The sequence below is a fragment of the Lissotriton vulgaris genome, chromosome 2_1 (assembly GCF_964263255.1).
Source record: "Lissotriton vulgaris chromosome 2_1, aLisVul1.2, whole genome shotgun sequence".
NCBI lineage: Eukaryota > Metazoa > Chordata > Amphibia > Caudata > Salamandridae > Lissotriton > Lissotriton vulgaris.
This window is the reverse complement of record NC_141687.1, coordinates 755,614,897-755,639,250: the sequence shown is the minus strand read 5'-3', so window position 1 is coordinate 755,639,250 and position 24,354 is coordinate 755,614,897. Positions and strand designations below refer to the sequence as shown.

Sequence of the window (24,354 nt, the reverse complement as noted above, 5' to 3'; positions counted from 1 at the left end):
TTAAAATAATCCATTGTGTAGGATGTATGTGGAATTAGGATGACTAGTTGATTAAAAGAAGTGTCTTTACAGCACACAGTAGTTTTATTTTGGGTTACAATCCTTATTGTGTTCCTACCAGGCCACATTACAAGTTCTAAATCAGAATACACCTTTGAAATAAAGCTATTATGTTCTGTACATGTTGTTTGATGCACTTTTCTGATGCTGCAGCGCAGATTCCAGAGATGTAACTGTACTGGATATTGTATTTCAGTCTTTAATGAGAATGTCTATCCGAAATATTGCACAGGGGTTACAAGAATGATGAATAGAAGCATTTTAAAGAATGCTATTATTAAATGGAAGTCAGTGTTTTGGAGACACGGTGGGTGGGCAAGTGAGACATTACAGGGAATTGTTAGCCCTAATCAATCAATCAGTCAATCAATCAATCATATCATTTGTAAAGCGCACTACTCACCCGTGAGGGTCTCAAGGCGCTGGGGTGGGGAATGCTGCTACTGCTTGAAAAGCCAGGTCTTGAGGAGTTTTCTGAAGGTCAGCAGGTCTTGGGTCTGCCGTAGGTGAATGGGGATGGTGTTCCAGGTCTTTGGGCGAGGTGGGAGAACGATCTGCCACCTAAGGTCGCTCTTCGGAAGCGGGGGACTGTACCGAGGGTGAGGTCGGCGGAGCAGGGCTGGCGGGTGGGGGTGTAGAAGCTGAGTCATCTGTTGAGGTACGTTGATCCGGTGTTGTGGAGTGCCTTGTGTGCGTGAGTGAGGAGCTTGAAGGTTATCCTCTTGTTGACCGGGAGCCAGTGCAGGTCTCTCAGGTGAGGTGTGCTGTGGCTGCGGCAAGGGATGTCGAGGATCAGGCGTGCAGAGCGCTGGATGCGTTGAAGCTGTCTCATGAGTTTGTCCGAGGCTCCTGCGTAGAGGGCGTTTAACTAACGGAAAGTATTATACAAGTAATGCTTGCGATGTACTCTCTGCAAGGGAGGGAAGACTATGAATATATAGATTTATACTGCCTTCTTAAGCTGTTGCAGTTAGTGGATATGTCAGGTGAAGTAGTGTGGCTCACTGGTTAGAGGCGGCAGACCCGAGAGCAGAGGACGGGCCCGGGACCAGGGTTCGATTCCCGGCGCGGCAGGTTTCTGGACCAGGGTCAGCGGACTCGATAATTCTCTCGCCTCGGTGCCCACTCTGATCAGCGATCACACTCGGCAACTCTGGGCATTAGCTTGCCTCATCTTCACTAACGGCCCCACCAGACCACCGGGGATGCCTGGTCTCACCCTGGAGATACCCATTAAGGGACCATCTCTCAGGGAAGCCAGGAAGGGTTTTGCAGCGGTCGAAGCGCCTTGGGACCCTACGGGTAAGTAGTGCGCTATATAAATGCCAATACATCAAGCAAGTAGAAGCACAAAACTGTGAAAATTGTTGCCACTCAGAATAAACTTGCAAGATAGTGTGCGTTAATATCATCTTGTTTCCATTATTTGAACTCTAATGAAGAAGATGGGAGGAGCACATGCAATTAACAATGACACCAACTGCCCCTTTGTTGCTAAAGGTCAATGGTAAGGAACTGTGGATTCGGAGTGCAAAGAGAACACAACCTAGTTCACATCTTCTCTGATGAATTATGGGCAGAGAAGCAGCCATGCGGATATTGGGCTTTTCTGCTCCTTAAAAGCATTATATGTCCAGATCCTGACTTCCTTTTTAAGGAATGAAATCACACTCACTCACCCAGAATGCCTGTGGCCAGAGTAGGGGACCATGTTCAAGTCATTTATATAATTGTACAGAACTCATGGCTTTGGCTGAGAGGAGTTTGGGTCCCCTCATATTACTCAGACAATGGCTTCAGTATGCATGTAGCTGGTCATGCAAATGTGGGCTGCAAATAAATGGCAGCTGAGCATGTGATCATTAAACAGAGCCACACTAGGAACCAGCCGAGGTTGAGAGTTCATGGAGACAAAAACCGGCACAGGGGATGCCAAGACCAGGGTGCCAGCTAGTAATCTCTTGGGTTGCATGTGCAGGACTGCAGTGCTCCACCTTCGCTCTTCTTTATTCTTGGTGTCAAAATGCCAACAACTTTATAATTTGACGTCTGCCGCTGCAGCCATCTAATTACAAATTAGTTCCGCCCATGATGAGAAAAAGGCGAAATAAGCATTTAGAGCTTGTGCAAGCGCATGGCTGCCACTGTGCTGCTTTCGTGGGGCCTGTCTCACACTCTGCATCAAGAGTAAAAATATAACAAGGCCTGAGCAGCAAACAACCTCCTAATTAAAAGCTTCTGGTGCAAAGGCAAGCTAGATTACAAACCTTCCCACTGCCCCTCCTCAGTGCCACTGCACCCGCTGCACCACTGATATCTATTCACCGGAGAATCCCCTGGCTCATGCAACCAGTACAGCAAAGGTTTGGCCACACAGCAAGAGTAACAGCCTTTTATAGCTAATAAATTTGCAATCACTCATTGCATCAATGTGCAAATTATGATTATAAACATTCTGATTAACTCCAAACTCCAGTGGTGTGGCTGTATGACCGTTTGAATCAGATTTCCATAACCATTTGTGGCTAATAAGTATCCTAACATGTTCTCCTCTTATTCCACGGAAAACGGGCTGCTGTCCTCATCTGTGATGTATACATATAGTTCTTGTTACGTGCTCTGTTCCCCTGAGGAAATGTTCCTAAACTACACATTTGAGAAAATGCAGCATTTTAGTCAAATGACACATATCAATCAACTAAACAGAGATAACCCATGTGTAATATTGCAAACTTGCACATTATCCTTAGGCAGCAGTGAATAGAAGGGGAGGTCACAGTGACCAGGTCTAAGATGTGTTCTGTACCACAATGAGCATGATGAGATTAAAGAGAGTGCATCACGGCAGGTGGCATCTTGCTGGAGCTTGGCTACATCATTGTAGTGAGTATAAATACTGGGCATCCTCTTGGACTGCCAGGGTTTATTCAAATCTCATCTGCAGTCCATCAGAAACAAAAGCTGCAGCTTAATGTTTGCTCTCTCATCTGTCACTCAGAAATTGGTAGGACCAAATCTAGACCCACTTCTCCAGGTGATGAAGGAAGAGGTCATCACTGCACTTGCCTAAGGGAGCAAAATCAGCTTGGGCAAGGTAGCCACTACTGTGTATTATCTTGTTACTCGAATCTACATAGCTGGCCCTTTACTTGTTGAAGAGAGCGTCACCGGCGCAAGTAAGACTAAGTTTAACATCACTAAACAGTACTGGGCCAGAGGCAGCTGCTTTTTAAACATGTCACAGGCTTAGACCTGCACTGCAAGACTCTGACCTGCCTAATCTGGTGCGAAATGGCGGGTGCTGGCTCAACCTCATCCTACAGGCAATACCTTGATGATAAATTAATAGAATGTGCACTCAACGTGGCCTGGGACAAACATCTCTCTCACCAAGTCTTCAAAAAACTCATGATAGCCACAGCAAAAAAGCTGTCAAAACTAGAGGATATGGCTACACTGAGTAAGCGCTCTCATGCATGGTCAATAATCAACTCCTACACCTCCAGCAAACAACTGAACTGTATTACTTGCACATACCCTCTGTGGATATATGCCACGTTAGTGGCCAAAAGACTGGGAGAGTGGAATAGCAAACTCACCGCATGTCATGGTGCCACCCAGAAACCTACGACGCAAGATGTTGAATCTGCGACCAGGAAAATGAAACCTTAATTCACATTTTATGCATCTGTCCTTCCCTTTTGCAGCAAAGAAAAATTCTCCTCCAGAGTGATATTGTTCACCTAGGAGTTCGCACCTGCTGGCAGGGAGTAATAGCCAGTATGAATCCTACCAATATCCTATTAAATGTCAAAGCAGTTAAGTTCCTCGGGATGGAAGCTGCTAAATTGCGAGATGCTAAGTGATGCAATATAACTGTACTTCTTACCTGACATTGCACTTTTTCCATCAGCAAGTTCCAAACAAAACTTTTAATAATTCAAGTAATCAGATATTGCTCGTTCTTTATAAAGGGATGGCTTGTGCTAAAAAAAAAAAAAAAAACGCCCCAAACTAGATGAGACCGAGCAGAAATTGTGTTTAGAATATGGCTCTATCTATTGCACCGTGTGCTTTAAAATGGGCCATGTGGACTTTTCAATGGGTTGGTTCTAGTTACTTTATTATCGTGCATTGCAAACTGCTCTCTTGAACGAGCCAAAATAACTGCCTCGATCTACGTGGCACCTAATATTGTTGTATTGTTTTGTTTGCTTTCACTTTGTGTCACCATTAAAAATTGCTCCTTTGCACTCAATATTTTATATTGTATTGTCTCCTTCTATCTATGAGTCGGTCCAGGAACAGGTACACTTTGTTTTGCACTTAGTCCTTTTGAGTGTACCAAGTGTTTTAAATTGGGTTGGGTCTGGCCTTGGAAGACAAATGATATACTCCAGGTTTATTCCATTATTGCGCTTGGTCATTGTTCTTCTGATTGAGATATAAAGTCTCCGGTATCTGTAACCATACTTGCCATTAGTAGACACTTCAAATGGTGTACCAGAGCTTCTGGTCGGCGGAGGGAGCAGAGTGGCACACAAGACATTATTTGCACCTTGACGAATGTGCAACTACAGGGCAATGTTCCTACTTTCTCCCCGGGTTTGGACTACAAGCAATGAAACTCTGGTACGCCATTGGAAGTGTGTCTACCAAGGGCAAGTATGGCCTCAGATACCCTCCCTAATTTACAGTGATTAACTAGGAGGGAATGTTACGAAGTTTAAAGGATCTGTAACCTGAGGAAGGACTTTGACACTGTTGAGCGATGTTAGAGGCTGAAACATGTCGGTACGAGCAGACAGGGTAATGGAGTTGTAGGTTCTCACATATATCCTTTTAGAATGAGTTCTTAATCCTGTCAAGAGGGACCCATAATAAACAGATAGGCGGGTACCTACTTGGTCAGTTTTAATTTGATTTGTCCACTGCACTTGGGATCCTTAGTTTTGGAATGATTTTGTTTCATAATCCTTTTGAGAAAATAACACTCCACGCTGAACGTTAGACTGCGCCAGGGTGTGCCAGCGGCCCTACGATGAAGCATGCCACTATATAGTGGGTGAGAACAATTCTAAAAACCCATAGGGTTTTCCCAAACTGACTCGAGGGTTATTGATAAGTTTGGGTAGTCATGGTGGTTAGTTTTTTTATGTGTTTCTTGGTCTTCCACTCTGTTTAGGGTCTGCCCCTGGTGTATGATTAATTGTATGTTTGTTTCCTTCTCGTTGTGTGACTTTCTTGGGAGGGCGAGAGAAGGTGTAATCTCTTGTCCCTGCGGGTTGTGAGTATAATAGTAAGTCTATGTGGGGCAGGTTTTGGTGTCATGCATGAATAGAGTGGTGGTTCTATGCAGTCTTGGGTTAGAGAGTATAACTGATGTTATAATCCTGTGGCTAGCATGCCTCAAGCGCTCTCACAGTCATCAGAAGCATTAATGGCATAAAAACTCAAAGAGCACTTCAATATTCATTAAGAAGGGAAGGCAGTGGTACCAGCATACTTTTGCAAGCTTTTAGAATGAAAGGAATGTGCAAATGTTTGTATTAAAAAAATAAAATTTCAATAACTTTATGAGCAATTTCAAGAACAATAATACCCAGAATCCATTAAGAACGACTGCTAGGTTCACTCGAAGAGTGTAAATTGAAAAGACTTAAACCACTCGTGTCTCCCAATACAAAAAAAAGAAAAAGTCAGGTGACTGATTTAAAAGGCACTTTAGGCAAAACTATGGGCAAAACTATGAGCCTAAAGGCTTGAGGACGAAGAACCCACATTGCAGTTTGCTCTTGCAGAGGAATTACATACCTTTAAACGTATTTTTGCACAGCAAGGTTGATTTCTACAGCACAGGCTTTGATTTACAAGAGGGAGACAGCATTGAGCACTATTAAAGTTCAGTGCAATGTTCCGAAGAAATCACACACTAGAAAGACGATTTCCTAAAGTGGACATTTGCCTTGTTTCGGATATAATCCAATTGTAGACTTTGAAGCATTCCAATGGTTTAATAAAAAGAACCAATAATTTCATGTGATATTTTAATCCAAAAAGAATCTTTTAGTATGTAAAGTGTTATGATCTGAAAGTATGATTTGATTGCTAACTATTGTTTATGCAAGTGTGTTCACTACTGTGGTGGCTTTGAAAATAATTACCATAGTTTTACCATTGGTTTTGGGTTATAAAATCTATGACAAGTTGATTTTGACTGTAAATGTCAAAAATTGAAAAGAAAAGAATGTATGAGAATAAAAAGGTGGTCACGTTAATTAAGTTTCGTGCCCACACTACATTGAATGTGTTGTTACTTAATGTAGGTAAATATAAATCTACCTTGTTTTAGGACTTTTAGAAAGCTGGTATTTTCTTGCTTTAGCCATTTGGTGCCTGCAGCCTGTCTCTGATGACATGACTGGGTGTAGTTGGCAGTTGGGCTTTGAGTATTCCACCAAGACAGCTACACACAATGGGAGCTTAGGTGTGACTGAGTGGGCTATCCAGACCGGATGGAAGGGAGGAGCTGGACCCAGCCTCACTTACAACTGACTAGGCTATGTCTCGTCCCCACACATAGGACGGCTTACCCTTTATAGTTAGTTGGAAACAAGAGCTGACAGGGTAGGGCATCTGTGTACTTCAAATACTTGTCTTTGAAGTCTCCTCCACTTCAAACGCACAATGGTTATAAGTACTGGACCTCAGAAACCACCACTTCATTTCATTTCTGGATCTGTGGATAGTCAGACAAGATGGTGGGCTGCTGTGCTACTGAAAGGACTGCCAATCTGATAGACTGCTACTCCGCTGGACCCCTGCTTTGCTGTGCTGACCTGCTGCCCTATTGCCTCGGTGAGAAGGACTGGACCTGCATCTCTTGAACCTGAAGTGTCTCCAAGGACTAGTTGGCTGGCATCATGATCTGAGGCCCCAGGGACATAACAGGCTTCCAACTACCTTGCATCTGCACCTAGACTCCGCCATCTGGGAGTGTACTCTGCCAAGTGGTGCCACCCCAGTCCTGGACCCTTGGAAGTGGGTTTAAGTGGAACTGATGCATCTTCTCTGCCGAGCGGCGCATCCTTGTGCCGAACCAATGCCTCTCCTAGGCTGAGCAGTGCATCCTCGAGTCAAACCCAAACATCTCCTCGGCTTAGCAGTGCGTCCTCTAGAAGGACCGACACATAGCCGCTGCTGCGGGGATTGGCCCCTGTGCAGGAGGTCTGAATCACCCTTGCATCTTCGGTACTCACGCATCACCGAAGGCACGGTTCATTTCCAACCCAGGTCCTTGCATCCCTAATCGACAAAAACGACTCTGACCTCTGCATCGCAGCCTCCCAGTCTCTCAGAACCGACGCATCGCCAGCTGCGCCTTATATCCTTGATGTACAAACTTTGCATGGCAAGCCCTATCAACGGGATCCTTGAAGTCGAAGCAATAGGACCTTGCACCGCAGCCTCACCGTAACTCAGAACTGACGCATCCCTTAGACTGCGCAATGCTTCTTCGCCTCGGGTCCATGCAACGCTCCACAATCAGGATTTAAGGTACTTTGTTCAGAGGGTCTAACCTGGTCCCTTTAGTCGGACCACACTCCATCGTGGTCGACCTGAACTTTTGATTTTGTCCTGGTCCGGCACGACCTTGTTGACACTTTGTGCTTTTTGGCGCTGTTTACCTTCAAACTTTTAAAAATCAACATCTCTGGTTCTACTAATTGGACTTTTGTTTTGTACTATTTATTAAACTATACTCTATATATTTTAGGAGAGGACCTGGCCTAGCAGTTCGGGCTGGACTCTTCCCACGGGAAGGAAGGTCAGGACTGATTTGCATATGTCTGGGTTTAAACTGGAATGGCATGGGGAGCAAAGAATGATGGATTTAGGTCCAAATCTTATTACTGGAGTGAATGTTTGACATTTTTCAGCATTCTGTCCATCAATTTTTCTTTTTGTGTGAAGTGTAGAGCTGCACCAAAAAGCTTGCTAATAAGTTCTAATGCATCCAACACTAAAACCCTCGCACAGATATTTTCCTGCCTGTTCCCTTTGACAAAGTACACTGACATGGGATTCTTGCAACCGATACACTGACTGTAGCTAGTGGTGCTGTTTGGTATGCATATGTGATGGGCAATAATGCAGTTTTAGCCAACCACTAAGAATATTGATGGAACCAAAATGTCCCTGAAAGTAAAAAGAAGAGATGACGCCAAACTACCACTCAAAAATAAAAAATAGCAAGACAGAATAGACGTTTTTCCTGACCATGCAAAAGGCAAAATAAGGACTTAGATGCGCAGAGCATTTGGGTCTGTGCTATCTATGTTGATGTGGGTGGGTGTGTAACAGTTTAGGCAACTGCATCTTCTGAGATTTTTTTTTTAACCTGTACATTGCAGCTGGAGATTCCAACCACTTGGAAAGAAGGATGTGGCAAAGCAGTCTCTTTTTGGTATTCACACTGATATTTGCAGATTAGTAAGTATGCTAGAAACGCTTAAGGAGAAAAGGGAAAACGATCAAGAGCATTGAAATGAGATTGGAAGACCATAAATCTCATGTGAAGCAAAGATTTGGTTGCACTACCAACCCCATAAATGGGAAATGGTGTGTATGGTAGAAATTGGCAGCAAAAAAGGAAAAAAAAATCTGTACGCTGGGACTTAGGGTGACCAACTGGCATGGGTGCAAATTCAGGACAGTGAGTGTAAAAATTCAGGACAAAGGGTCAACATTCAGGACAAAAATTCAGGACAGGAGGTCAAAATTCAGAACAAAGGGTATGTTTTATAGACACACCAGAGGAGGTTGTGCAATAGTACATAAGTAAGTAAATAGACAACCACTTAAGTACAAGTGAAAATAAGTTTATATTAGGTTGAGACAATTATTCACTTCATGGTTTTTCAGTATGCGCGCAGCCTTAAGCAAATGTGCAGTTTTTTTTGTGGTAACAAAAATGCTGCCCCCACCCCACCTTTCAGAGCTCCCAAAGAAAATACCCGATGCCCGGTCTGGCCAGTCCGGCTTTGCTACCAGCCTCCAATGGTGCCCCTCATCTTCACACAGACCCTCTCTCATGAGTATTTAATTTCTTTTATAGTGCTACTCAAACAAAGTATGTACGGCAGAGTGTTGGCAGGCGTTACAGCACACACATATTATACAGAGACAATGGCTCACATAAATGTGAAAGTCAATGTATAGGAAATGTTGCTTAAGATAATGGGGTTTACAATGTGTAATCATACTTTTATACATCATTCAGTCTTTCACCATTCATTCTGTCCTTCCATCTGTGTACCCATCAATGTCCATATTCAATCATTTACAAACCTATCCATCACGTATCCTTCCATCCATCATTTCACTCATCCATCCCTCCATCCACCCTTTCTCATCCATCCACCCTTTCACCCTACCCATCTGTACACACATCCATCCACTCTTCCACACATCCATCCATTCACTCATCCATCCAGCCATTTACCTATCCAGCCATCCTTCCACTTACTCATTCATCCACCCAGTCACTCATCCTTCCACCCATTCACCAGTTCAGTCATCCATTCACCCTTCCTCCCTTTCTCTCTCCATCCCTCTTTCACTTAACCATCCATCCACTCATCCATCCATCTACCCATCCACTCATGAATCCATGTATTGAACCTATCACTCAGCCATCCTTTCTCTCATCCATCCACCCTTTCACTCCTTCACTCATCTATCCATCCTTTTGTCCATCTACCTGCCATTTCACTCACTCATCTAGCCCTACATCCACCCTTTCACTCATCCGTCCATCCAGTCACAAATTCACTTATCAATTCACCAATTCAGCCATCATTTCACTCATCCACCCACCCATTCACTCGCCCATCATCCACCCTTTCACTCATCCATCCATCATTTCACTCATCCATCCATCCACCCATTCCTACTTACTCACTCACCTTTTCACATTAATTATGAGCTGAGCCTTTGTCTGCAGAGTTGCCGACAAAAGAGACCCATCAAGAACTCCACTCACGCTGCAGTTCCTAAAGCAAAGGGTGGGGCAGGGTTCACTATGCCCCTGCACATAGGCAATCTGCCTATGTCCAGTGCCTGGACGTAAGGCGACTGTGAGATGGTCTTGTTTGCAGAGCTTTAAGTGGGATGAAAAAACGAGGGGGGGGGGGGGTCCCTCCAAAAGGGTGTTCGATTGTAATTAAGGCTGTGGCTTAAAACACCTACGCTAAAAATCTGAGCTTTGTATAATGTGCCACCCGAATGGTATTTTTGTTGCTTCTGTCATTGCATCCAGATATATAATACAACAAGTAACGTTACATCTACAACAAGCCACACTATTGGCTTTGTCAATGGTTGTTGGTTGCATAAAATAAAAAATCAGCAACCATGGCTTCCTTGAAAATGATACTGAAAATGCGTCAGTTTATAATGATGACACTCTGAAAGAACTATAATCCTTTCCTTTGAACTTCTTTCACCACCTTCCTTTGATGAACTGCATTCTCACATAGCAGCAGCATGGGCATTTTTGCACTTCCATATGACAGAATGCCCTGCCCTAGACCCAGGCTGGAGGAGGCCACCACATGCTGTACCAGCTGAGACTGACCCATTGTCATTCTGTATGTGGCAATCAGCCACATACAGAATGACAATGGCCGGGGTGTGGCTGCTCTGGTGCCCAGAGAGGAGTGCGAGGCGGCCCCATCAGGGAGCTGAGGCCTTTCGCTGGGGAACATCTCTGGTCCCTGAAAGGTCAAAAATTACAAACAAATGGCGTCCGTAAAAGGGATCCTCACACACAACGTACATGAGGCCCAATTTACGGACGGTCCTTGAAATGTACGGACGGCTGGTCACCCTACTGGGACTTATGAGTCGAATGACAGTCAGTGGTGGGGCAGCAGGCAAAACAGGAGCCAAATAAAATGCATGGTGATCCCAAGTTAGAGAGGAGCTGCTATCGGTAGAAAAGTTACACATTGGCCTGTGTGGGAAAAGCGCATCGAATGAATGAATGTGGAGAGACAATCGAGCTCTGTCCCCACAAATGGGTGGATGTCAATAAATGGGTTAGGTGAACTCTGCCTTCAGCCCAAGGGTGTCTGAAAGGTACGGAAAGGCACAGAAAAAAACGCTGCACAAGGACGAAAGATACAATTTTACACAAACAGCTGGAGTTCCATTACAATCCAAATTGTCTTGCAGTGGAAAATGTAAGGAAACCAACATTACCACCTGAGGCACAAATATGATATCCCAAAAGACAGTCATTAGAAATTGAGCAAAATCTCGAAAAGAAAACATTTCTCAACAGCAGGTGTCTATTAGTTGCTTTTCTACTGCATATTCACATGCTATGCTTAATTCCACAATCTAGTGTTGTATCATTGCAAGTTATTTTTGTCAGTCTTTTTTTCCAATAGTAATTCAGAGGTGACCAAAATGACTCATCCTGAGGTCGCTCTGAAGCACTAAATGCATCTAATTATAGATTATTCTCCCCACCCCATCTTGTGATGTGTCAGTACCTCAGGAATGTGTACCGATGCCACCTTTGTTGGTTGTGTGAATCTGTAAGAACAACAAGCTGCATACCAAATAGTTAAAGGTAAGTAATATTTTCTACTTGCAGCATGCGTTGAAGACTCGCACACAAAATAAAGAATACGATACGGATTGCCATATTGCGTGCTACCTGGAAGCTTATTCATCTCGTTATTGGAAAGCCCACGTATAGAGCAATTCAGAGTCCAGCCCGACATTTACCACACATTTGGTACTGCCACACCATCAATGCCCTGTGATGGAGTGAAAACAAGGGGGGCCTTTTTAAGAAACTACAGCTGCAAGAAGCATCCCCAATGCCGAGGAGATTAACTGACGGTACCTCGAAGAAAAACGACATAATCTCATTTAATGTCTTCAAAACAGTTACCTAAACTTTGTTTGAAAGGGCAGCGTACATTTCAGCTTTCCTTGTAAAAAAAACAACACAAAAAACAACAACAAAAAACACGTTAACTCTCGGACCGTATATTTTTACTTACTGTTTGGAGGTCCCGTTGCCTGGTAGGACGTCGGTGGAGCAGCAGCGCGAGAAAATACTGGTGGCTCTTCACCAAAAACCACAATCATTATTTGAATCAATCCTAGCAAGTCTGACTGAGGCTAAAAGAAGCGGAAAAAACAGATATACCGGTTTATTTTTATTAACTTAAGCTCTGCTGCCTGTTCATATCAATGAAGTTACCTAATCTGCTCAATTCTAGACCCCTCACCCAGGCATGGCTCAGCAGTTAACCATTCATGTCCGGCTCTTTCCAGCTCAATCTATTTGTGCCGAAGCATTTGTTGGCAGACAAATCCTCTCTGCTTCAACTTATTCACACTGCTGTCCTAGAATCAAGAGCAGAGCCAACACCCTGACCACCACACTGTACAACGTATCTGAACAAATAGATAAAGCTCAACATAACAGAAACTACAATCCAAATATAGACTTCATCATGAGATGGTCAAAGGCGAATATAAAATAGGAAACTAAAGACGATATTAGCATTACAAGGTGTAAAATGCATATAAAAACGGTCCATAAACAGAACAGCCATATTTACAATATTGATAATTGAGCTGTAAAACACGATACATTTCATTGCTACAGTTAATAAAAGAGAAGACTCGGGGGGTAGGGGACAATTATGGTTAAACTACATATTAAGTTGCGCATATTGACACAGCAGCACTAGTTTGCTTCCCACGGGAGACCCATTGTTTTGCCCTGGTTCTCCACATAGCCATCAAGTATCGGGAGTGCTAAGGTCAACGGTTTGCTGTAGTCTGTTTTTAATATCATTAGGGCCACTTATGTTCTTTAAAGCCCAAGTTCTGACAAAGCGGAAGAATCCAGCAACGCCTACTGGTCGTATAAGCTTGCCAAAAAAACATGACATGTTCTAAGGTCTCCTTTGAGGCCCCACAAGCAGGGCACAGCCATTCATCCACTGTAAGGGTTTTAGCCTATTTTGCAGCAAACAAACGTCCCATAGAGAAAAAAAACAGGTACAGGCTCCTAGCATTTTTATCTCATCCATAAAGTCTTCTCTATTATATGTGCTCCTGACCAAAAAATTAAAAAAAGCATCGGCCAGGGAGCCTTTCCTTGCCTGGGAGTGTCTCAAAGAATCTCTGTGTTGCCAATATGCTAGTTTAATATTACACTTGGATATTGGCCTAGCCTCTCGGGGCACTCTACAAAGATGACAACCCAATCTCTCCCAAGGTTGCTTTCACAAACTTTATTCAGAGTATGTTACAGGAGCCCATGAGACGGAGTTTTTCCTCAAGGAAATCTCGATAGGAATGGACCACTGGAGTAGCCCAGATCCTCCTCCAAAAGAAGATTGAAGGTAGGCCTATTTTGTCTGAAAGGGTTCTCAACCCTAGATCAAATGTAAGAAGAAGCAGGGGAGTACTTATAGGGGCACCCACAAGTAAACGCATAATTTGGGTTTCTACCAAGTGGAGGCATCCAAATGACCCACAGTTCTGCACCACAGGAAGCCGTCCTCAGGACTTGATGGTGGTATACCTGTAGGGCAGGCTGCGCAGTCCGAAATAGGAGTTGTGTGCCAGCTTAGTTACACTTCCAACAACTTGTATTGGTTTTAACCTACGCTGCGTAATGTGTGCCTGCCACCCCAGATGTTCTGTCAATGTGATGCCCATGTATGTAAAAATGTGCACTCCCTCAAGGGGTCTCCCTGCTAATGTCGGGTTAGCTCTAGTAGAGTGGCCTGGGCTCAATATCATAAACTTGGTCTTGCCCACATTTATTTCAAAGCCCCACACCTTGCAGAAATATTCAAAGCTGTCCAGAAGGTTTTGTAGACCCATGGGAGCCTTGTAGAGGAGGAGGGTGTCGTCAGTAAACATGAGGGCAAGGATCCTTATGGTTGCCTACTTAGCCTCTTCTGTTCTCATGACGGCTCCCGACCATCATGAGTCACGGTGGGTGTGTGCGCACGACGGCCGGGGGCTGTCCGAGCCACGCCCAAGATTGGAATGTCCCAGCACAGTGGCGGAATTTGTGCCGCAGCGAAGCGGTTAGGGGCAGCATTATCACCCAGTTTTAAGAATTTTATGAGGTCGTTAATATAGATTGAAAATAGCGCAGGGGAAAGTACAGACCCCTGCCTTTATCCCTCCGCTTACAGGAAATGGCTCCGCTAATTCGCCAGCCTGCAGTCACCTGACCTGCACATAGTTGTAATCATGCAATCTCAGTATATCTTGTAAGAAGCTGGGTACCCCAAACTCCTGCAGCACCCGCTAGAGGGTCAACCAGGGGACTAAGTCAAAGGCACAATGAAGGTACAGAAATACGATGTACAGGCAACATCCCCCAGGGTGACCACTTTCCATTATAGCATCAGGAGCCGGGAACAATCGGCAATCGTACCTATGCCCTCTCTAAAACCGCCTGCAACGGGGACATAATATCATTATCCATCATCCATTCCTGCAACTTGCAAAGTATAGCTCCGCTAAATAGCTTTTGAGAGCTGTCAAGTAGACTAATAGGTTTACCGTTAATTGGCATTTCACGAGGGCCCTTTTTGTATATGGGACAATTTTATCCCCAGCCCCCGTTAGAGGCTGTCGCAGGGTGTCCGTTCTCTCACAGAACTGTGCACAGAGATCTAGAACCTGGGTGAGTTAGGGTGACCCACAACTCACCTTTGTTTCAGAAATCCCCTTACCAAGCTAGCTACAGTGTCGCATCGGCAGTAAATACTTCCCAATGACTTAGACAATCCAGAACATGAACTTAGAATACCTCAGGTATCGTGGAACACATGAACACTCTTTCGTTATATTATCATTCCAAACCGAAACTGGGAGGCAATGAAAACACGTGCAAGTTTGAAATGTTTATTTTTCAATGCAGCATTCTCAAACGCAGTATCTTGTATAATATCAACATACATATTATAAAAATCAGAGTCAGCAGCATAGTCACTAATACATAGTAAGCAAAAGGTGATAACATGTTATGATGCAAAAATCTATAGAATTCTGTATCACCTATAGTTCGCGCACCCTAATTAGCATATTATATTATATCTAAGAAGGTCTCATCTGGGTTCTTAGCAGGGCGGACCCATACCTCTAATTCTCAGTAGGAGGAGATCACATCAACAGCTACCAGCTCTCAGCATGCTCAGCATCAAGTGTGTTTTCTCATTCCCTGTAACTGTATCTTAAACTCACGTAGAGCCAAATGTTGGCACAAACATTATTTGTGTTATGACTAACGTGGTGCGAGGATCAGGCCTGCAGCAACCTTGTGTTAGGTTATTCGGAGAGTGTGCAGTTCTCAGTGTGCAGACAGTTGTACCAAGTGTTCCAGGCACGACTGATACCAGTGCAATAACATATTATTCTCAAATAAATCACATCTTTCGTCTAGGTTAAAAGCTGCAATAACAATTAGGTGTCGTGTGCAAACCGAAGCAGAAAGAAAATATGGTGTTTAAACATTTAATAAGCACATGCTAACTTAACACAATATATAGAAACGTAATAACCATATGACACCCCCCCAATGATCCGAGGACGGTTGAAAGAAAAAAATATAAGCCAATACTCTATGAGAGGCAAGACATGAAAGCAGAGTTCAATGATATTGAGCCAAGCTAAATGTATGTAAATGTATGTAAAATTCAAAAACACAAAAATGTATGTATGAATGCCTATAGTGGCCACACAAAATATAAAAAGTCGAACTTGAGGCCTAATTTCAATTAATAGGCCTAGAACATATGAAAAAATCGAATGTTCGTATTGAAAATGGCACCATTCAGAATTACTAAAAAGTCACGTGCCATAATGATGGAAGTATTCAGAGTCATTCCTCGTTGAATGAATATGCAAAATAGGTAGCTACAGCTTCCAACATGAAATCACTACCATCATCCGAAAACAGTTCAGCCATCCAATTAAGCAATGGGAAAGAACATACGTGCTCCTCCAACACCGATTCCTCTAGCAACATCAGAGGACAACTCAGTGGGTTCTCGAGAACGCTCTGTGCCAGAAAGCCATGCGCCGCTGCGAATATGTCCCACTGACCCATTAGTCCATGCATCGCTGCCACAGCCATAACCCTTTCGCCAGAACAGACCAACTCGTGAGCCACTACGGGGTACATCAGCTGATCAAAGTTGACGTCAGGAGAAGTCGGTAAACAGAGACACAAATCAATGGCCCAGTCGAAATCACAGCTCAGGCAATGAAACACAGGCTGGACACAGGTGAAATAGGAAAATCTGAAGGATAATCCAAAAGCCGTGCTTAAGGTCGCAAGCGGCAGGGATCCATCATAATCAAGCATCCGGTTGCGAAACTTCATCAGTAGGGGCTGTGCGTTTCCTTGCGCAGGATGGGCATCCATGTTTTATAAAATAAAATATCACCAGAACGCCTGCAGCCAAAGCCAGCAAAACAGGAAATCCGCCAAACAGGCTAGCGAATATAGAATGAAAGAACGCAGGGATAATACCAAATACTTTTTCAAATGTAGTCACGAGACCACTGCTAACCATTTTAAAAAAATGAGCCAGGCTCGTTGTGGAGGAGGCATTGAAGATTTGATGAACCAGCTCGCAAAAATGAAACGGCAAATCAGTACTTAAAAGTGCTTGTACTTCTGTGCGTGTGTTTGCTATGTGAAGGACATAAGTTTCGAGGGCAGAGCTCAGGGCCACCTGTTTTTGAGACAAAAGGGCTCTTATACGGCCTAAACCATTGAACTCAGCTTTCAAGGTTGGTATTCTTGGCCAAATTAAAACTTCTGAATTCCCATGCGTGGGTGGATACAACACATTCTTGCAGCAAACCACCCTTTCTGACACGGTAACCACATAAGCGATACCAGCCTCTAACCCACAACAAAACTCGTTATTCAAAAGTAAATAACTACCGTTGGACAACAACGTGAACGTGGGAACTATTGCAGGAACTGGTGTCCCTTTCAAAACACAGGCCAAATTAGGTTTGTCCTGATTACAAGAACCATGCAACTGGATGTGTCTGCATATCAGTGAGCGGTCAGGCGACTGTGTACATTCTTCACCATTCAGATTCACTTCATTTCCCTCCTTAAGGCATCTGTAAGTGTATGGTAAAGACCATGTCTCATGGAGGAAAGCGCTGCCTAATGGTTCATATCGCCCAATGGCTATATATTTCATACAATTTGTAAATTTATACAAAGCAAAAGGTAATGTTATAACACCATGAATAAGCCATGTCGCTGCAGTCACTTCAGCCACCGAAAATGGCAGGGATTCTAATTTTTCAATCTGTAACATAGAAAATGTTGCATCTCTCATTGATACCATGCGCTGTTTTTCAGTCAGATTAAACGGGGCAAATAATGATGAGACGTTCATAAAAGTCCATGGCACTCGACCAGACTTTAGAGTCTGTAGTGTCCACGCAAATCGCATCACAGAACGCAATTGATTTTGACCATGATATAACACGGACACTTCATCATGTACAATGTCAACAACAGAAGACACAATATTATTTAATGTGTAAATTCGGGAAGAAAGCGTGTTAATGCTGTTATCAACAACTGCAAGTACCTTCTCTAAATTTGCTTGATCAATAGCTCTCAGGCGTTTAGCAGCCTCAACCTGGGTAACTTTCCAAATTTCATTGTAAATCGCATACAGCCATCTTTTAGATCTACCTTTAGCTGGGCCTTTTATAAAATCGTTCAAATCCACATTATCATTTAATAGAGACAGATGTAGTTTAACTGCAGCTAAAGTGGAATGTTGTAACCAATTCTGACACAGCTTCCCCACAGAATAAGTCGTGACTGTATAGTCTTCTTCAAAACGGGGATCGAGTCTGACTTTTGTGAACCCCTTAGCCAAACCCAGAAAACGGCGTTGGCAAGAATCAGCACTCCTATGCCACATTAGCCAACCCTTTGAATCCAAACTGGATATGTTAAAGGACGAATTGTGTATAAGAGTTTGCAACTCATGAACGGACAAATCAGTAAAATTACCCCAACCTGTATATTCCTCTAAATCTGGGATGGTCGGAGTATTCAATTTTTTAGAAGTAGCCAATCCAAAGCATGTTGTTTGGAAAATGGATGAATTTAAAAACAACATGTGATTCGGGATGAGACATGCACGGTGCAAAGCCTCAGTGCCTTGTACCTGCCAATCTTTGGTACCCCAAATCGATTTAAGGTCAATTGTTCCTTTCCAAAACTCGTAGCCATCTACAGCCAACCTGTCTAGAAAGGACTTCGAATACAGCAATTTTGTATCGGTAAGTCTAACTTTGGACATGGACTTTTGTGTCATTTTAAAATAAAATGACTCGGGATTAGATTGATTAAAGTCTGTAAAATAGGTGTATTTTTTCAGAAACGTATCGGATCTGCCCCCAAATGGAGTAGGGCAATGTTCCCATTGTGTATAATTTACAGCAACCCTCCTGGAGTTTGTCTTATGTAAAAAATGATTACCATAGTGTTGAAAACAAAACAAATCACCATAATTAATAGAATCTGTGTACAGATCTTCAGCATCGAAGGCAGCATAATACTTTAAATCAGAGAATAATGCTTCTACGGCCTGAATATCCCAATCATCAGAGCGTATATTTTGTTTAATTACATCTCCCATGTTTACTCTAAGCACATTTGGAACATTAATCACTTCAGTAGGCCCATGTATCTGAAACCTAACTGCATCCCACACAATCCCATCAAGGACAGGCCAAGCGCAGTAATGTTTACTGTATTTAAGTTTCGTTTCAGTCTGTGCGCAGAATGTGAAGAGGAAAGAGGGGCCAATGTTCCATTAAGGAACCGAATTCCTGTTCTTTCTTTAACGTAGTGACCATCAATCAGGCGGAAAAAATAAAACACAAAACCAATTGACATAAAAAGATAGAATGAAAATAGGATCAACCAAATGTATGTCCAAGGCGGAATTAAAACATGTTTTTTGACCAACAAGGCATATCTTGCAATGTTTGTGGGTTTCTTCGAAGTTTCCGAAAGAGTCAAAAGAGAATCTGGACTGGCCTGCCAAACGGGTCTGTAAATCAGGCATCGATAAATCAGCAGGATAAGTGTAGTTTAGCTCATCAATGTTAGTATCAGGAATAGTATTTAATAAAGGACTGGATATGGCAGGCATCTCGAGGGACACCTCCTGTTCTGCACCAGATGTAATAGCCAGCACAGAGTGCCTCACCATGGAAGGACAGGATACAGCCGGTGTCATACTATGAAGAATCGGCCACCCTGTGTGTCTTGACATTGTCAATAGAAATAAATCTGTTTTCCTTACGACCTGGAAGTGGTGGTAAAATGACTGTTCTTGTGCCCTTCACTCCAAGAACTCGAACCGGTGCTCGATATGAGGGACCAAACTCTTGTTATCGATCTTCTCTCGAACCAGTTCTCCAACTTGGGGTAGCCAGCCAACTACCGGGATCTGCAGCGCATCATCCGATGTGGAGGGCAAATGTTCCTTTGCAAGACTGTCTCTGGTCTTTTGTAGATTCTGTAAAACAGCGCAATGTTCATCAAAGGACGTGGCCTGGGCCTTGCTGTCTAGCCCATCGAGGTCAGGTACATACATCTTGATACCAAAGAGCATTTCGTATGGGGTCCGCCCACCCAGAGACCTTCTAGGGAGATTATTAAGCGCACGCTGCACGCCTATGAGGTGGGCTAACCAGTTTCTGCCAGTGCCTATAACTCGAGCTGTCAAAGATTGCTTTAAGTCACGGTTCATTCGTTCAACTACACTATTACCCTCGGGTCTGTAGGGACTCGAAAATTTGACTTGGACCCCCATCGAAACCATAGCATCCTTATACGCCTTAGAGGCAAATGCCGGACCCTGATCCGAATGGAAGGTACCACAGGCAAAAATTCCCGCAAAGACTCGCAAATCCTTAATGACAGTACGTGAATCAGCGCTCCGATGCGGCCATACCCACACAAAGCGTGTGCATGAATCAACTGCTACTAAGATGTACTTATACGCAGTATCAGAAGAAAACGGACCGCAGTGATCCAAATAAACACATCCAAGTGGTTTATTCGAGATGTACAACCGTGTCTGAGGCGGACGCGCAGCAGTTGAAGGCTTAATCTGCTGGCAAATGTCACATTGAAGAACATATTCACGCGTCTGTTTGTACAGTCCCTGCCACCAGAATCTCTGTTGTAGCTGAGTTACAGTGGCCGAGACGCCCGCATGCGCAGACGCCACATCTTCATGCGCCGCTGTAATCAAAGCAGCTCTGCGATCCGAGTTGGGAACTAGACATTCGCCAACTTCAGGGATTTTCACATAAGGAACCTTATCGGGACTTAAGTGGTATGTGTATTTAGAAGGGAACCCCGCAGGATATTTACTTCCCTTCTCCGTTGCAGCAATAGCTGCCAAGATGTCATCATCTATTTTGCTTTTGGACCTCGTGACTGCTGCAACTAAGTATTTTGATACCGCTGACTTCGCTGCTTCATCAGCAAGCGAGTTGCCAACAGCGTGGACCCCCACGCGCTGATGACCGAGAGTATGAATCACAAAGACGAGTGGCAACTTCTCTTTAAGTTCCGCCACTCGGACCCAGATCGTTTTATGTTTTATTGTGCTACCTTTGGAGTCACGAAAATCATTCTGAATCCAAAAGAACAAGTTTCATTGTAAGACTGGACACAGTAGTAAGAATCACTTACGATCAAAGTCGTCACACTAGGATCAGCGTACTCTAATGCAAGCATCAGAGCACAAAGCTCTGCTAATTGTGCGGTGCAGTCCCCAAGCGTCTGCGTGTGCACGACACTGGACTTGAACTCATCGTTCACCATGGCACCGACCACAATGGCGCAAGCGGAAACGTAGGCATGTTTAGAGCCATGCGCAACCTGCGCCGAACCATCAGTGTAAATGATGCAATGGAAATCCTCCAACAGCCGCATTGCTAATGGAGCAGGATGAACAAATTCATACTGTAAATACTCCTGTGACCGTAAAGTGGCGTCAAAAATAAACGTGACATCCTGGGACGTCAAGGATGCAGCCCATTGAATCCACCGAGGGTGCAAAGCTTTGGAATTAGGTACACTGGCTTTCGTAACCGCCTCTAAGGCAGGACACGGGGTAACAACCAACATGCGCTTTCCTTGTGACAGGGCACGTTCCTTAAGAATCGCCATCTGCACAGCCGTTAAAACTTTCTCCACAGTGGAAAAACGCAGTTCAGCCGAAGTGTACAAGTGTGACTTGTAAGCAATAGGTACTGTGTCTCCTTCATTAAAAGTCAGGTACGTGAAACCCACCGCCCCAGGGATAATTCTTATCACCAGGTTGGTTTGGTTATCACGAGTCTGTAAGTATTCAGAAGCGAGCAAATCAGCCTGCAAAGAATGGCCGAATGCTCAGGCAGCCAGCATGATTTGGAAAAAGATGGTTGTATCAAAGCATACAAAGGCTTGATACGCTGGGCATATTCCGGAATGTATGTCCTCCCGAAATTCAGAAAGCCCAGAAGAGATTGTAATTTTTTCAGTGTTGTCGGAGAGCACAATTGTGCGCATTTCTCCAGAAAATGGGGTGCTAAACCCTTCCCTTCATGGTTAAGCTCGTAACCTAGAAACAACACTGTGTACTCTGCAATGTGCGACTTTGCAAAGTTAAACTTGTAACCCATGTCAGCAAAGTTACAAATTATGCTATTTACTCGACACAGATGCTCCCAAAGATCGTCGTCTGTGAGATAAATGTCATCCACATACGAACAAGCAACTGGATCGAAGCTCTCCAAAAGAGAGACAATGCGTGCGGAAAAACTCCAGGACTGTTCTTGTAGCCCATTGGGAGTCGTTTAAACATTTTTTGCACACCGGCGCATGTAAAACTGGTCCATTGGGAACTTAGACCGTCTAATCTATGGGCATAAAAACCATTGGAAATGTCAAGCGTGGTTTTGAACCGTTTACGCTCAAGACTATTCACTAACGCAGAGCCATGCGTATTCTGTACTGCACAGTTACGGCAATGAGAGTTCAAATGCCTATAATCCAAAACCAAACGATATGAGCCGTCCGGCTTGTTCACAGTAAAAAGGGGGTTATTCATCGGTGACACACACGTTTCAATTACACCTTGATATTCCAATTGTTCAAGGATAGCTGCGACTGAAGCTTTCGCTTCCCGCCGTATGGGATATTGAGGTTGAGGCTGTGGCTGCGACCGTAAAGGAATCTCGTGGCTTGGTGACAATTTATCCCAGCCACACTGATTGCGGTACACAGCCGGCGCAAGCGCCAGAGCCCACTCTTCTGCAAAATGCAGCGCCTCCACCCTCGGCACAGTGTGCGCGAAGCTGGGTAGGATTACCTCCTCCCCTCGCGGAGCTGCGAGAACAAAAGGTGGGGGCCAGTCAGCCTCCGAAAGCAAAATATCATACGTAGACAAGAGATTTTCCCAAAATACCCCTTTTACAGTTCGCTGCATGTCACCTTCAATTAACAGGACAATTTCAAAAAGACGTTCAGGGGGAGCAACATGCGTATCAGCAGTTTCAATCACAACATAAGAATCAGTCGCTGTCACCTTCAACAGTGGACGGAGGGCCTCTCTCACTATGGTAATCTCTGCTGCGCTGTCCAGCAAGGTCAGAGCCCACGTCAGATTCCGAAGCCGCGTTCTCACTATCTGGGGCATAACGATGCGCGGTCAGGGCAGCGACTTTCTTCGTGGTAAACTGTGGTCTCTTGGGCGTAGAGCCTTCCTGCTGATCTCCACTGGCACGCGGGCGGGGCTGACCACGTCCTTGCTGGCCACCTCGGCCCCTGCCGCCCCCTCCACCACCGGTTGACGGAGCCGATGAGTCCTGAAAGGAACGAGGAGAGCGTTGGTCAGAAACCTGAAACCTCTCAGGCGATTTAATCATCGCGCGGTCGCGCAAATCATAAACTCGATCCGACTGTGCAGGCAACGGAGACGCAGGAGCAGAAACCTGTGTTTGTTGTTGTTGTTGCTTACCCTGATTTTGCTTTTTAGGCCAATTTTGCTTTTTGGACTTTTGTTGACCACTAGTTTCCGATGTCTGACCCTGGGGCTGTTTCTTCTCCTTTTCAGGAAAAGATTTAACCCCCTTCACATTGCGGCCAACCATTCTGTAAGCAGTCACAATAATCTTTGCCAACTGTCGGGGTCGGTCGGCCTCGGGAACCAACGCTAATGCGTTAGCAACTTGAAAGTTCACTGCATCCCCCTTGACATTCGCAAGGATCAGATCGCAAACCACATCAAAGGAGCCACACAGGCGCATGCCCAATTCAACAGCCGCCTCTGGTCCGTGTTTGTCTTGAACACGTTTAAGGACCCCACCTAGATTGGTCACAGACGGGGAGCCATAGCACCTCGAATAGACCGCTGCAAAAGTTTTTCCCCAGGTCTCACAGTCAGCAAGGTCAGGAGCCAGATCTTTCGGCAAACTTAGTGTAAGAATCCGGTGTTTATCACTCGGACTCGTATTGGGAAACACAGCTTCCAGCTGGCCAAACTTCTCAGCAAGCCAGAACGGAAAACCGTCCTTTTCCTGGGGCTTTTTACCCATCACGGAATTAACCATGACCGGATTGATTTTCAGACCAGCATGTTCTGCTCGAAGCTGTGCGCCTCTAGGGGCCGCGTCCTGAACATTACGGCTAGTGTAATGAACAAGCGCTCTAATCACTTCCACCGCGACTTCATGAAGCCGCCTCAGTTCCCCCACGTTACAAGTTGCACGTCGGGGGTGAGGAGTAAAGCCAGCCAAAGCGGGCCAAGGAGTGCCCGGAATGGACAATGGGCCTAACCTCGGAGCGGTTAAAGCGTGCGGTAGGGCGCCACCAAACCAAACTCCATGCTGCCAAGCGTCAATAGGAACTTCCAGTGCTCTGTACGGAGCGTACGCAGCCGGTACATCTGAAGCAGTGTGTGAGTGGAACACACCAGAATTAGCGTCCACTGCCGGAAATGTCACCCACGAATAAAACAGTTCGTACGGGTAAGCATGTTCCGCACTCACCACCAGAACCACAGCCAAGCCCTCTAGAGGAACATCATACATCCGCAAATGGTCACGCACCGCAATGCGACTATGCTGCGGGATGTCCACGGCTTGAGCCATGTCCGCACAGGAACGAGAAAAAACAAA

At 44.6% G+C, this 24,354-nt stretch overlaps 1 protein-coding gene across 1 annotated transcript in view; it reads right to left on the bottom strand.

Annotated features, from left to right (window-relative positions):
- The window catches only part of TSG101 (tumor susceptibility 101), a 282,391-nt gene that overhangs the window by 189,776 nt on the left and 68,261 nt on the right, over window positions 1-24,354 (bottom strand). The window contains exon 5 of the mRNA XM_086956058.1: window positions 12,141-12,261. Within this exon, the coding sequence (XP_086812184.1) occupies window positions 12,141-12,261 (121 nt within the window). The remainder of the gene's footprint in view (window positions 1-12,140; window positions 12,262-24,354) is intronic.